At 38.4% G+C, this 14,087-nt stretch overlaps 1 protein-coding gene across 3 annotated transcripts; it reads right to left on the bottom strand.

The window, feature by feature from the left end:
• Nucleotides 1-6: 6 nt before the first annotated feature.
• Nucleotides 7-4,608, bottom strand: LOC135666056 (probable protein phosphatase 2C 59). Of its 3 annotated transcripts, XM_065177562.1 has the most exons (6): nucleotides 3,977-4,608; nucleotides 3,378-3,505; nucleotides 3,059-3,157; nucleotides 2,810-2,968; nucleotides 299-386; nucleotides 7-222 (listed from the first exon to the last, which is right to left on the bottom strand). In XM_065177562.1, the coding sequence occupies exons 1-5, from the start codon at nucleotides 4,042-4,044 to the stop codon at nucleotides 328-330; spliced, it is 513 nt and encodes a 170-aa protein (XP_065033634.1). In that variant the 5' UTR covers nucleotides 4,045-4,608; the 3' UTR covers nucleotides 7-222; nucleotides 299-327. The 3 variants fall into 3 exon arrangements, with proteins under 3 accessions (XP_065033634.1, XP_065033633.1, XP_065033632.1); XM_065177561.1 differs by having other exon boundaries at nucleotides 7-386; XM_065177560.1 differs by lacking the exons at nucleotides 7-222; nucleotides 299-386 and having other exon boundaries at nucleotides 393-2,968.
• Between the last annotated feature and the right edge of the window lie 9,479 nt (nucleotides 4,609-14,087).

Raw genomic sequence — 14,087 nt, 5'->3', positions numbered from 1 at the left:
CCATCAACCGCTTCCACCTGCATTCAACAGTAGTCGAAGCAGTCAAAGGCATTACTGTCAGATGATGATATGTCTCGAGTCTTGAAGACAATAACATTGTAGGAATAAAGTGATAGGTCAGAGATCAAACATGAATTTCTGGATCTGCGACAACAAACTGTTTCAGGTGCCTATCACCAAATGCACGAGAAACGGCAAGAACACCACCGACACGCCATGTCCCTGCAGTTACAGTTGATCAGTATTTATATAACGAAATGATCTAAACTGATAAAAAATGATGGAGGAGATCAAGTACCAGCCCACATTACAAAGCCCCCAGCATCCTCAATCCTTTGCTCTCTCATCTGTTTGGTCAGGCTTGTGATCCCTTGAGACAGCTATAGCTGCAAAAGTTACAAAAAATAGCGTGAGCCGAGTTCCTAGTAAAGAACTAAACTTTTAAGAGGCTCAATCAATAATTCAATACAAGATTCTGGTGATTGTATTCTATTTCAGATACTGAATTTGTTAAAAACAGAACCTTCAAGCACATCCAGAGAAAATCATCTCCATATTATCACCATCAAAATAGAGTGATTGGTTTAATTATGAGAGCTCACATCAACCAAGTACCACAACAGGTTGATTTGCCAGGTCTCTGTTGTTCAAAGTACCAAGAACTGGCTTTTGACCATGATGCACGAGGGACAAAAGGTTTCTTTCTCTAAATTACCAAGCAATCAGAAGAATTGCCGTTGCAATCTACTGCACAAACTAGAAGCAAAACTTACCATATGGGGAACAAAAGACTTTTTTCTCTAAATTATGAAGCACCCAGAAGTTCGTTTGGTCAACTACTCTATCATGATCAGAAAATTGCTTTTGCAATATATTGTAAGAACCAAGAAACAGAACTTGCAAGTAAAATGGGTGCTCTACAAGAAATTGGCACAACTGTTTGCCTCAGAAAAGGACTTGTTGCAACTGATGCCACTGAAAAACCAAGAATCAGATGTTTGTATCAAGAGGTTCATAGAATACATAAACTTTTGTATTAATTGAGCACAAGTTGAGATGCCAAACTCGATTTAACAAAGAAAAAGTGGGAAAAAAAAAACAACGAAAATTAGAACCACAAGCAGCTTTTAATATGCTAAATAAAAAGTCTTTATTAGTTACAATTTTCAAGATAACTGGATCGAGTGATGCAACAAATTCTAGATTGATTTTTCGACCCAATCAATTGAAATGAGAAGAGATTGCATGGATATCTTATAAAGAATACAGAACAACCTCAACGGGCATAAGAACAAACATAAACAACAGGATTCAATGACAACAAGTATGTCAACAGCACCACACAGTACTGTTTATTGCCATTCATAAATCAATCAGAAATTTGAATCTAGTTAGAAGGCAATAATCTCAAACTAAAGATGACCACATATAGTAATTGAACCATGAGATGAACAAATGGGCAAGCAAACATCCAAACAAAAGCAAATGGTAGATCACGGATAATGATTATGGAAATATGTAAAATGTTAAATACCAAGCTCTACATACATGAGGGATGATTTTTGATAAAAAATATGTAAATTTGGCAAGAAAAAATAATGGAGACACAATAATATCTACCTAAAGTTCCATATAAAAAATATATTCTTTAACACTGAACAAAACAAATAATGGAGAAATATGCTTATGACAAGCTTCAGGATTAAGGAAACATCAACTTCCATTGTCATCCTGTTTTGTCATTGGCGTGAATAGTTAAACTCCCGATCGTCGAAGTCTACGATTAGATGGTTTTGACAAGGGTCAATTCCAGAATGCAAGAAATATAACCAACAAAATGTGGACTGGAGGATAAAAGACCGTAGAATAATAAATCACACCAATAAAAATCCCATTTGTAGATTCCAAGACATGTCATACATCTAAAGTGGTACCAAAACCTACTATGTACAGCGCTAAATGGAAAGTTTCATCAAGGAACAACACTCAAGCGATGAACAAAAAATAGTTCTTAGATCATACATTAAAGACAAGATAACATGACTAAACTATTAGTATACAATTTCACCAAAAGTATGTAGCTATGAAACCACTGTAGCATCGATAAGTCATAAAGACATTAAGTGCAATGGCTTATAGAAGTAGCATAAAAAAGTGATTATTATTCTTTAAATAATGCTGTGTAAAAATTGGATAACTTAATATTAAGTTTCCAATCCTGTTTAACTTGCTAGTAAACTATTAATCTTCAAATCTCATTTCAAAAAGAGTACATGCAATACGAGAGCGTAATGAACTTTAGCACCTCATCCATCATCAACAATTTAAATCCTCATTTATCACCATAAGTGTGCAGTTTCAGCCATTTCTGAAGATTTTTTCGCAGGTTCAATTCTCCAATTTCAGGCTTAAATTCTGTGAATCCAAACAGGAATATGTTCTCTTTCTCCTTCCTGTCTATACTTTTTTATATTACTATATTTTTGAAGAATCTGAAACTATATGATTATTTGTTTCAATGTGTTCAGTACACCAGAGACACACAGAGCTACTATAGCATTTGGCAGGATCAAGAGAAGGCCAAAAAACTTTGTTGGTCTAGAACCTACATATATCCTAAGAACCTAGATGTCACTGGTGTCACATTCTAAATATTGCTCTTAAATAGGTTGGGTTGTCAGAATACAGTTAGTAAAAAAAAATGCAGTAAACTCCATCTAAATTGAGCCGGTTTAGTTCTAGATTAAGTACAGAAATCCGTTACACATAATTGATGATAAGAGAACTGATTTAAGGATGAGGGGCCTACCATCTCCTCCTCTACATATGACAGCTCTAGAGTCCCCAACATTTGCAACGAGCAAACGATCACCAACAAGGACAGCTGTTGATGCAGTTGAACCCGCCTCTCGGTTCTGGCTGTTCTCAGATTTCAAAAATTCTGCGTCCGTGTGGTTGTATGCATCAGCTGAAGGTAACAGCACAGATGAATTTCATAAGCCAAATATTATTGTTCTCTAAAAGCTCTTTCATAGTACAAAATGCAAATCAGCACCACCTATAGCTGATTTTGTATCGGTAATGAACTTTGGATGCCTGAGTAAGTTGCTGAAGAGGTTTTGTTTAACATACTCTGCTACTTGGGCACCGCCATGACCTACATAACCACTCATCAAAGCATCAAAGTCTAACGTTAGGATATTGAATGTATAAGCAACTCTCCACGAGAGAAATTTACCCTAGAAAAGGATTGAAAGAAGCAAGTTAATGAATGGGTTTTCTATGTCAGTTTTACCAAAAATTTGCAAATACAAAAAAAAAAAAAGATAAGACATTCTAAACATAACAAAGACAACAAAATACTGCAGAAATTTTACCATCAAAGACCCCAAACAAGCCAACAATTTCTCCATCAACGCTGTCAATTCGCGTCTCATAGAAGTCTTCCATCGAAGATCTTTTCCCCGGACAGCTTGCATACCCATAACCAAACTTCCCATCTTGACTGTCTTGAAAGAAATAAGCATGAGTTTTAATGTTAGATTGACACGCAAGAGTAGGATGTTTCTTTACAGCCTACTTTAGGCAACATATTCAACTGCAGATTCAAGAACCACAATTAACAGATAGGAAGCAGTTCTATGAGTTTATTCAGCGTAAAAGAACCATGTTTCCCATGTAAGTTCACACATCCATATCTGACGAACCATCTCATAACTTGTTTGTCAATTATTAAGGATCTAACTTATATTGAATTATTAAGGAATAAACGACTGTTTATACATAAAAAATAAATAAATAAATAAATCTCTTCCAATAACTAGCTAGTTTGTCTTCGAATTAGAACTCAAAATATATGAAGCGAATGCTAGCATAAGATCAGCTCGAAAATCGCACGAGATACGAAACATAAACAAATCTAGAAAAGAATATCGTAAGCCTTAATACGACTTCACAAGGAATAAACGAACGAGACCTGAGTCCTCCCCCGCTGACCGGAGCACCGTCTGCTTGAAGCCCACTGATGGAGTTCAAATACCCCATCTTCCCTCCGAAATATTCGCCCCCCAAACAAAGATCAAAGTGAGGGAAGATCCCACCGAAACCACCGAAACAAGAAGGCCGATCCAATCAGCCTGGAAAGAAACCCATGCCCGATTTCCTCACACTCGAATCAGCCGTCGATCCCCACCGCGACCAAATTCACCCCCTGCAATCGACATCCGATACCCCCTCCCCCCCACAAACGTTTACCACGTCGATCAACGGAAGCAATCTCGAACTCCAAAAAGAAAAGAGGGCAGATGAAGAGATCCTTCACCGAGAGACAGAGAGAGAGAGAGAGAGGAGACGCCGAGCACTGGTTTCGATCGCTGGCAACGGGGAAGAAACGTCGAGGGAGGAAACAACGGATTAATGGTGGGGGGTAGGCGGTGGGTTTTGAGTAGAAGTTAAAATGTATGAATGGATATGCTTAGGTCTCCATTTGGTACCGAAAATAAATAGATAAATAAATACACATGTCTCAAGAAAAATAACTTTAATTGAGCGTTAAAGTATAATTAATTAAGTTTAATTGACTAAATCGAAGATCTAATTAGCAATATATGAGCATACATAACAATGCTATAATAACAATCAAAACTTAAAAGGACAAAAAATGGTTGTAATAAATCATACATTTGTGTGTGAGAGGTCACTTCTATCTTTCCTTTGCGTGCTTGCATTGCTTAAGTGGTTGCCATCACGTAACCGCATGCCATCGTTATACTTGTCGCTTGTTTGGGTGTTCTTTTCGATGCATGATTATTCCATTTCTTATGAGATATATATATATATATCGGGAGGAAGCATAATATAATGCAGCTTAATTCCCGATGGAATTAACGTGATGAACACCGACATTTTCTCGAGCATAGTATATTAACATGATAGAGCTTTTTTTCTGGGGGATTACCGATGAAATCCATGTGGGGAAGACGAGCACGTCGTTGACTTCGATCGGAAGCTGTGGCGAGGATCGAAATGACTCAGGCAGTTGGCAAGTCAACGCCTCAATCCACCAATTTTTAGTGAGGATGAATGCGATGCAAATTCCCTGTTGCATTAATTTGGTGGTATTATATATAAACACAACAATTTTCATATTTATTGACTCGGTCAATCTCTGTAAGTCGATTGTCATTTGCCCCTCGAACAGCAATTTAATGCATATGAATGTGAGGGAATTCTCTCTTTTTTTTTTTTCTCCATAAAAGAGTCTCACGTTTTCAGAAATTTTCCGACATCAATTTTTTTTTTAACCTAATACCGATTACAATATTTTTAATACGATGTTATAGTATTTTAGTAATACCCAAAAAATAATATAATATAATATATTTATAAATATAATTATTTTGAAAATATTATTTTTTACAGTATTTTTATTTTATGTTATAGTATTTTTCATAATATAAAATATTATAACTATATTTTTTATTGCATTGACGATTGTTTCTTAGTATTACTGAAAATACTATAATTGGATCGATTCATCCAACTAGTCCACAGAAAAAGGAAAAAAAGAAAAAAAAAAAAAGGGTAGATAATTGGATATTTCAAGGATTAAGCAAAAAATTAAGCGCTATTAAAAATCTGAAAAATGAGAAGTTTCTTTTTTTAAAATCAATATGTGTATATATTGATTTATATGCTAAGTAAGCGGTGGTGGTTCGCTCGCCCGCGGCACCTCCCTTACGGCTTTCTTATTTAAGTTTCCGCGTCCCACCACCGTGCTTGTATGTATATATATACACATGTTCTTGTCATCCTCTGCGTCTTCTATCGACACAACTTTCTTCTTTAAGGACCGATTACCATATTCATAAACTCTGACCATGAAACTATATATATTTCATATTTATTGTATTAAAATAAAGTGAAAAAAATATCATTCTTCATATATTTTTATGAAAATGATAAATAGTAATTACATTTAAAATTACCATTTGAGATATCATATGAAAACCTCAGTAAGACATTATCCATGATGATAGGGGTAATAATGGCGACATGACGTGTCACGACGACTGCCCCACCTGGGCGCCACTCTGCCCAATGAGGAAGGCAATAACGCTGACTCGACACGCGCTGACGTCATCCACTATCAGGCAACGACTTCCGACCCCGTGCACTTGACCACGACAGGAGAGGACGACGACCGACCCTCGCCCATACCCTGCGACAGTCCGGTTCTCCACGCAACGTTAGTAACAGCGTCAGACGTCGTCAGAGGTACGATCCTGCCTCCCACAGGCGGGCACATCAGGTAACGCTAAACTACCCTATAAATACCCCCGAGTTCTAAACGAAAGGGGGGACTTCTCCACGGCAGAAAACTCCCTTCCACATCATCTGACTTGATCGTCGGAGGGGTCGGGCCGAGCTTCCGACCCGACCTGTGTGCAGGAACGAAGGCAAGGTCGCATCTCCCAGTCACCACGACGAGGCTTCACCCCCCACGCTACGTCCCATTCGGACCGCCGTGACCGGCCACCCCAGTTGTCCCGAGGAGCGCCGCGTCGGATCCCCGCGCATTCGGACCCGAACCAAGCCGCGTCGGCCCCGAGGCCACGGCATACAGTTGTTCCCCGTAACATTTTGGCGCTAGAAGGAGGGCATACTGCCCGAGACCTCCTCGGCCACAGCCTACCCGAGACCTCCTCGGCCACAGCTTGCCCGAGACTTCCTCTGCGCGGCCTGCCCGCCTAAGTAGCTCCTCGGCCACTGCCTGCCCGAGAGCTCCTCGACCCCATGCTGCCCGAGACCACTCCTGCGCGGCCTGCCCGCCTGAGGGGCCTACCACCCCTACAACCAAGCCCAACTTGACCGACGAACCACTACTTGAGGTTCCTCGGCCACCCAGAGCCACCACTGCACATCCAACCCTCGTCAATTGTCAAGCTCCATGATTCCCACACCCCTGGCAATGAACCGGCCTTCGCCCGACAGAGACGGTTCCTTAGAACCGAAGCCATGCCTCGGACTCGCCTTACGGCAACCGACGCATAACTTCCATTGGGGGGGGAATATGATGAGGGTAATAATGGCGATAAGACTCGGGCTGACGTCAGCTGTCTCGGATGACGCATCGCCCCTCGGTTGACCTGACAACACCTGGTCAAACAAGACCAGAACGCCAACCGAGGCACGTCACTATCCTACAGGAGCCCAGCCCCTCACGTGACGCCAACACTAGTGTCAGACGCTACCGGGAGTTCGATCCTGCTCCCTGCTAGCAGTCCTACGCACCACCTTCACTATAAAAACCCTTGCATGCCAAGGGAGAAAAGGAGGGAGAGGACAACACAAAAACACCCTCAAAACCACTCCACTCCACATCACTAACTTGATCGTTGGAAGGGTCAGGCCGAGCTTCCGACCCGACCTGTGTGCAGGAACGAAGACGAGGCGCCTCTCACCGGACGCACAGGCGAGGAGCCCCTTCCCAGAGGAAACGGCGACCCCCCTCCACGACCGAACCGACCCGAGCCGGCGACCTCTACAGTCCCGAGGAACCCCCCTGGGAGATCCCCGCCATTCGGACCCAGAACAAACCGCGTCGGCCCCGAGGCCACGGCGTAAAGTTGTTTGCACTAACACATGACATCTAACGTATCGAGAAAAAAAGAGGGAAAAGGAAGCAGAGGTTACTTGGTGTTCGGGGTTTTAGCATCATCCCATTTGAATCAAGATTTCGGTACTTTTTTTTGCCGGACAAGACTTCCTGAGATCTGACCACTGAATTAACCGACGATGAGTGATCTAATTATGAAGTTGCATGAGTTTTTTGCCTTTCCAAATCTAACTACAGATATAATTCCATTAAAGATTCTTATCTGTTGGGCACATAGCGCATTAGTTCAGCCCATAATGCTTTAATAACTCATAGCTCATATTAGTATTTTCTTTTCTTTTAACATAAATCCTAACTTTTTTAATCTAAACGTGTGCAGGTAAGGTTGAAAAAAGAGGACAATGACGATTGTGGACGAGGTTGAGAAGAAAAAAAAAAAAAGAAAGGAGAAACTGTAATATTGGCAATTAAGGGCAAAAAAAAAAAAAAAAAAAAGAGAGATGAAGATGAGAATAATGCAGAGGTTCCTTTTATGACTTAAAGCATGCGGTAAGTATTATTTAGTATGTTATATTTCTTTTTTTTCTTAAATTTCAAAGCATATGAATTCGTTGCCGACGTTGTATAGAGTGCAGATTGGTTATAGTTGCCGAATGACAAGATGTTGTTGCTCGACAGGGAACGCATGCATGCATGCATGCATATGAATCAACTAAACAATCCTCTTCTCTTTCAGGACATGTGAACTTTTTCTTGCACAACCTGTTTACTTTGCAGAACCTGTCTATGATATGTTATACCTTCTCGTAACAATTTTAATATTGTCTCCCAAGAAATCATTTCTTGCTGTTTCATTCACAATGGCAGAAAATTCTACTAACAGAAAACCCTCTATTTCATGATATTTAATCGTAGCATTGGACACATGAAAGACAAAAATTTTCATTCAACTTCTCTTCTCTTATCTACGAACAGTTCCTCTTCTTCACCGCATGGCCGAAGCGTATTAGAGTAAGGGATCAATAGTGGGTAACTGCATCCCAGCGATCCCAGCTTCTTGAGTTCTCCATCCTTTATATCATAGCTATATGCCTCGCTATCTACGGTGAAAACAAGTGACGTGGTCATCGCCACCTCTCTCAGCACGACGCAGCTCACGTTGGGGGGTTCCCTGAACCCTATCTGGCCCAAGCTCACCTCATGCACCCTTACCCATCCTGGCGGACCGTCGTTTGTCTTCCTCAGCAGCCACAGTCCGATCACCCAAGTACACATTTCGTAATGGATTAGGCACAGCGACTTCCCCTCCCACTTGCCTATTCCGATCGTGTCCAAGTAGGCGACGGCTGCTTCTTTCGGCAGAGGGATGATCTGCGTGCGCTCCTTCCTCACATCAAAGGCGACGACATAGTGGTCGATCCTCTCGTACGATTTCGAATGTGACGATGCCCAGAATACGACGTCGTCGCAGACCACCGGGTGCTCCAAATGTAGTTCCATCCGACCGAAGTCGAGTTCCTTGTCCATCGTCCACACCCTCGCAGACGAGTCATAGACCTGACAGCGGTGCAACGAGCTCCCTTCTGGGGTCCGTGAAAGGTAGACCAACTTGTAGCTTTTCGTCACCCCATCTCCATCGTTCATGAATCTCACCGCGATGCCGATGCCGCCCCATGTCCAATACTTGCTCGGCGGGGAGGGCAGCTGGCACCGAGTCCCACGGGCCGGGTTGTAGACGCATAAGGCATCATCTTTGTTATGCAAGACAAAGACGAGGCCACCCGCTGACCCAAGGATTACGACTTTCCTGTAGGACAAGAATTCGAGGCTGCTTCTGGGCACACCGGCGTAGGGGTCAATGAGGAAGAAGGGCCCAGGAATGTTGCGGATGTGGGGAAAGAAGCCGGAGATGACATTGTTGTGGTACGTCTGTGAAAGGAGAAAATGAGAATCTGATGAGAGCTGGCGAAAGGTCTTGCAAACAGAGAGGAGCCTAAAGAAGGTCTTTGCTGGGAGGTAGGAGAGGATCTCTGCCAGCAGGTTATCGGGAAGGGGACGACCGCTACTTCCGAGGTTGATGCTATGACTGCTATTGAGCATACCATCCATTCCAACCATCAGAGATTTGGAAAAGTACAACTGTCCATTATATAGAGAATAGAGAAGGCCGATGACTCTTAGTGTGAGAAGATATCGAACTTTCATCATCTGAAACTGAGAAATGTTTCGAGGACCGATTACCATATTCATGGACTCTTTCCATGTATATATATATATATATATATATATATATATATATATATATATATATATGTATATTATATATATATATATATTCATATTTATTGTATTACATTAAAGCTAAAAACATATCATCTTCATATATTTTTGTGAAAATGACAATAAGTAATTACATTTAATATTACCATTTCAGACATCATATGAAAATAGTAGTTAATTATTAGATTTAGTGTGATCCTTCTAAGCACTCTCCTCTGTTAGACATTATCCATGATATCTAACTTGCCAAGTAAATGATAAAATTGATTTGAATTAAGAGCCTTAGTTATCACTAAGATCAATAGATAGTGAAAAGATCATTAAATTGCTCACGTTGCCTCTGATCACTACTTTTTCATAATTCAAATAAAGAAAATAATCATCTGAAAAAAAAAGCCATTTTTAGTTTCAAAATTTTCAGATAAACATAAGGATGCTAAAGATACAATAGTTGTGTGAGGGATTATTTTACTACTGATTTTGAATGTTTAAGGGTATTTTTAATTTATAGAATTGCTAATTTTTAAGGAATCTTGAAAAAAGAACATTCGACACTCGAGTAAATTGAAGACTTCCAAGTTAAGAATGCCAATATGAGCCTTAATTAAGAGTCTTAAGAATCAATCCACTTCAAACCATTTTTAGATAAATTAATTTGAGATGGTAGATTATGATACGAACAAAATGGACAAATGAGGGGTGACCATAACACCAAATCTTATCGCAATGTGACTTACATGAGTGTAGGACAAAAGCAAAATCCAATGTATTCGGGAAGATAGTGAGATTTGTTACAAGGATGATCAAATTAGGGTCGAAGTTGTGTCTTTTACTCCAATTTTTGGAATTAATCGATTGCTCAAACTTGGCCTACTCTACATATAATTTCTAATCTTAACTTTTCATACCCTTTGAATATAAGTAAATTTAAGATTTTCTAAGATCTATGGATTTTGGTAAAAAAGACTCGATCTAGATGACTACATAATTGAATTATTTAGTGGATGTTGGAATATCATAATGGTCCAACTGATTTTAATTTCATCATTTTCATCATAGGTGTATGCTTATTGATGATTGACTAAAGTTTTTCTTTTTCTTTTACTGATGCAAGACTCATAAAGTTATAAGTGGTTTTTAATCAATGTTATTATATAATTTAAATTATAAAATTCTTCCTAAAATCTTAATTGAACTTTTATTCCCCAAATTATCTCTCATGGGCAAACAATTTTTTACAATTAGCCAACGTTTAAGAGAATATTCTATCGACATAGGAGATTGTTGTTTTGGAGGTACAAATCTAGGGTAAAAGTCCTTTAGTGATAATTAAAATAAAAATTAAAAAAAAAAAACTTATGATAAATTATTTATTATCCCTCGATATGCTTTCATTCATTCATTCTGAAAATTGACCTTAGAGCTATTAAAGTAGCGAACCTTTGTCTTTTTATATTTATGTCATTATTACCCAAGTTGTTACATAAATTCTAAACCATGATTCCTCCCCATAAAATGCTTATTTCTGATTTTGATTGTAAAATTTTACAGATTCAACGATAACTTGATGATTAGAATGTTATGTTGTCTATTCAAATGAGGTAACTAAATCAAATTATGCATGATGACCAATATACAATAATTTATCTTTGTTTCTTGGATAACGAGAAGCCGAAATGATGAATTTAGTCAGGAATATTTTATTTATATTAATTTTTTAGTTATAAATTGTTACATTATACAAGAAAGAATATTACCACATTTAGGATTTTTTTCATTGGATTATAACATCATTCCATATATCAAAAGTCAAATAAATAAATATCACATTATTAATATATATAAATAATAAATATTTATTATAATTTTTTATTTATCAAAATATAAATTAAAAGTAGTCATAGGTTTTATTTAGAAATATAGTGATACTAACTCAAAAATAACTCAAAAATAAAATTCAACTAGCCCTAGTTAAAGGAATATTTGTTCTCAATTGAAATTTGGTATAGTATTATTGGTTGGTTACTTTAAAATTTTAAAATAAAGTAAAAAAATTCCGTAATACGAGGAGGAACCTTTATAAGGCAACTATAAAATAAATATATATTCAAAAGTTAATCATCATATTGACATATATCAAATGCTCGAAGGCATACTCGGAGGAACCTTTATAAACTCACAATAGTGAATGAAAATAAATCCATATTACACTCCTAACAACATAAATAATAGTATCTCTTACTCGTCAAAGTAAGGACATGTTGTTGAATCTCGGATTTTGATGATGAAATCAATTGATGTGTTTGTGATCTAATATGCATTTAAGTAACGCAGGACTAGCTTCGATCATAAAAGGCAAATTGATTAAAGTAGGAGAAATCAAACGTTAGGCCAAAGAGAACATATTAGAAGATTGGACGTCGGCTGGAGGATCGATCGACGTGTCGGTAGAAGGCTTCGTGTCATGAATTTAGGCATCGGGTTGAAGGATCAGACTTTACGCCAAGGAGATTGGAAGTTGCAAGAATCAACATGTCGATTGGGCAATACATCGAAGGATTGGACGAAGTGTCAGATGAACCAATGACATGTCGGACAACATAGGATTCGCTTGTAATCGACTATGTCTAGATTGAGTTAGTTTAGAGTCTAATTGAGTCAATTTAGAATGTAATTAGGTCAACTCAATTAGGGGATAATTAGGCATAAGTTAGGGCTGAGTTGGGTCGAATGGAATACCCACTCAGCCACTTAGAACCATGCTAGGCAGTGGCACCACCCATGGTGGGTGATAGAACCACTTGAAGCTCAACCTCCGAGGAGGTCCAGTCGATGGTACCGCCCAAAGTTGGCAGTGGTATCATCGGCCATAAAAGCTATCAAGCGATGTTACCACTAGAGCCTAGTCTCCGAGGCTCTGTCAAGTGGTGGTACCGCCAATATCCTAAAAATTGAGAATGAGACACTTTTAGGCTTCAATTTTTAATCTGTTTGGAGCCTATAAATACCTTTATCATCCCTGTTCAGATCACACAAGAATTGAGAACAAAAACAAAGATAAATTCTGTTGTAATCTTATGAGAGTTCTCCTTCTATAGTCTAAGGTTGATTTTTATTTAAGAGAGGAGTAAGTGGGGGTGTAAAGGTTCTCTCCTCAACTTGTCAAAAAGAGAATTGAGTTGTACGGGTAGTTGATCTTCGGTAATGGAAGCCGGTGGTCTCAACGAAAGAGCAATCAGAAGTGGACGTAGATCACGATAACCGAACTACTATAAAAATCTGGTTTGAATTTACTTCTTACTATTTACCTTTATTGCAAACTAAATTCATACTTTCACTAAGCTTCCGTACGCTTTCCAAGTTAATATTTTTTCGATACGATTTTTCATCGAACAAAATTTTTAAAACCAGTGATTTTAACGAAAGCACTAATTCACCCCCCCTCTTAGTACCGACTCAATCATAACACACGTTCTATCCAATAATAGATATAATAACTATCCGATCGTCATGTCTTATAACCTGTTAATCCTCAAAGGGAATCACCCTACCTGTCCTTAGTAGGAAAATAAAATCGTCTTATAACATGTTATGTCTATATAGAAATGAAATAATACATTGAAACATTTAAAGTTATCTTTCAAATATCATTAATGTTAAATAACATCAATTAGCTATCAATCAACTTGTATTATAACTCAATGTTTCAATTGAACTCGATTTAACTAGAACCTAATTTAATCGATCTCTAATCCTCATTTAATCGATTTTGAGAAGAGGTTACTTGGTGTTCTGGGTTTTAGCATCATCCCATTTGATTCAAGATTTCGATACCTTTTCTTGCCGGACAAGACTTTCTTGACCACTGAATTGCTCAGAATTAACCGACGATGAGTGATCTAATTATGAATTTGCATGAGTTTTTTTTTTCCAAATCTAACTACAGATATAATTCCATTAGAGATTCTTATCTATTGGGCAGATAGCTCATTAGTTCAGTCCATAATGAGCTTTAATAACTCATAACTCATACTAGTATTTTTTTTTTCTTTTAACATAAATCCTAACTTTTTTTAATATAGACGTGTGGCAGGTAAGGTTGAAACAAAAGGACAATGAAGATTGTGGACGAGGTTGAGAAAGAAAAAAAAAAGAAAAAGGAGAACCTATAATATTGGCAATTAAGGGT

This window comes from Musa acuminata, unplaced genomic scaffold (genome assembly GCF_036884655.1).
Source record: "Musa acuminata AAA Group cultivar baxijiao unplaced genomic scaffold, Cavendish_Baxijiao_AAA HiC_scaffold_1070, whole genome shotgun sequence".
Taxonomy (NCBI): Eukaryota; Viridiplantae; Streptophyta; class Magnoliopsida; order Zingiberales; family Musaceae; genus Musa; species Musa acuminata.
The sequence above is the reverse complement of the archived record's forward strand: the minus strand, read 5'-3'. Positions and strand labels throughout refer to the sequence as shown.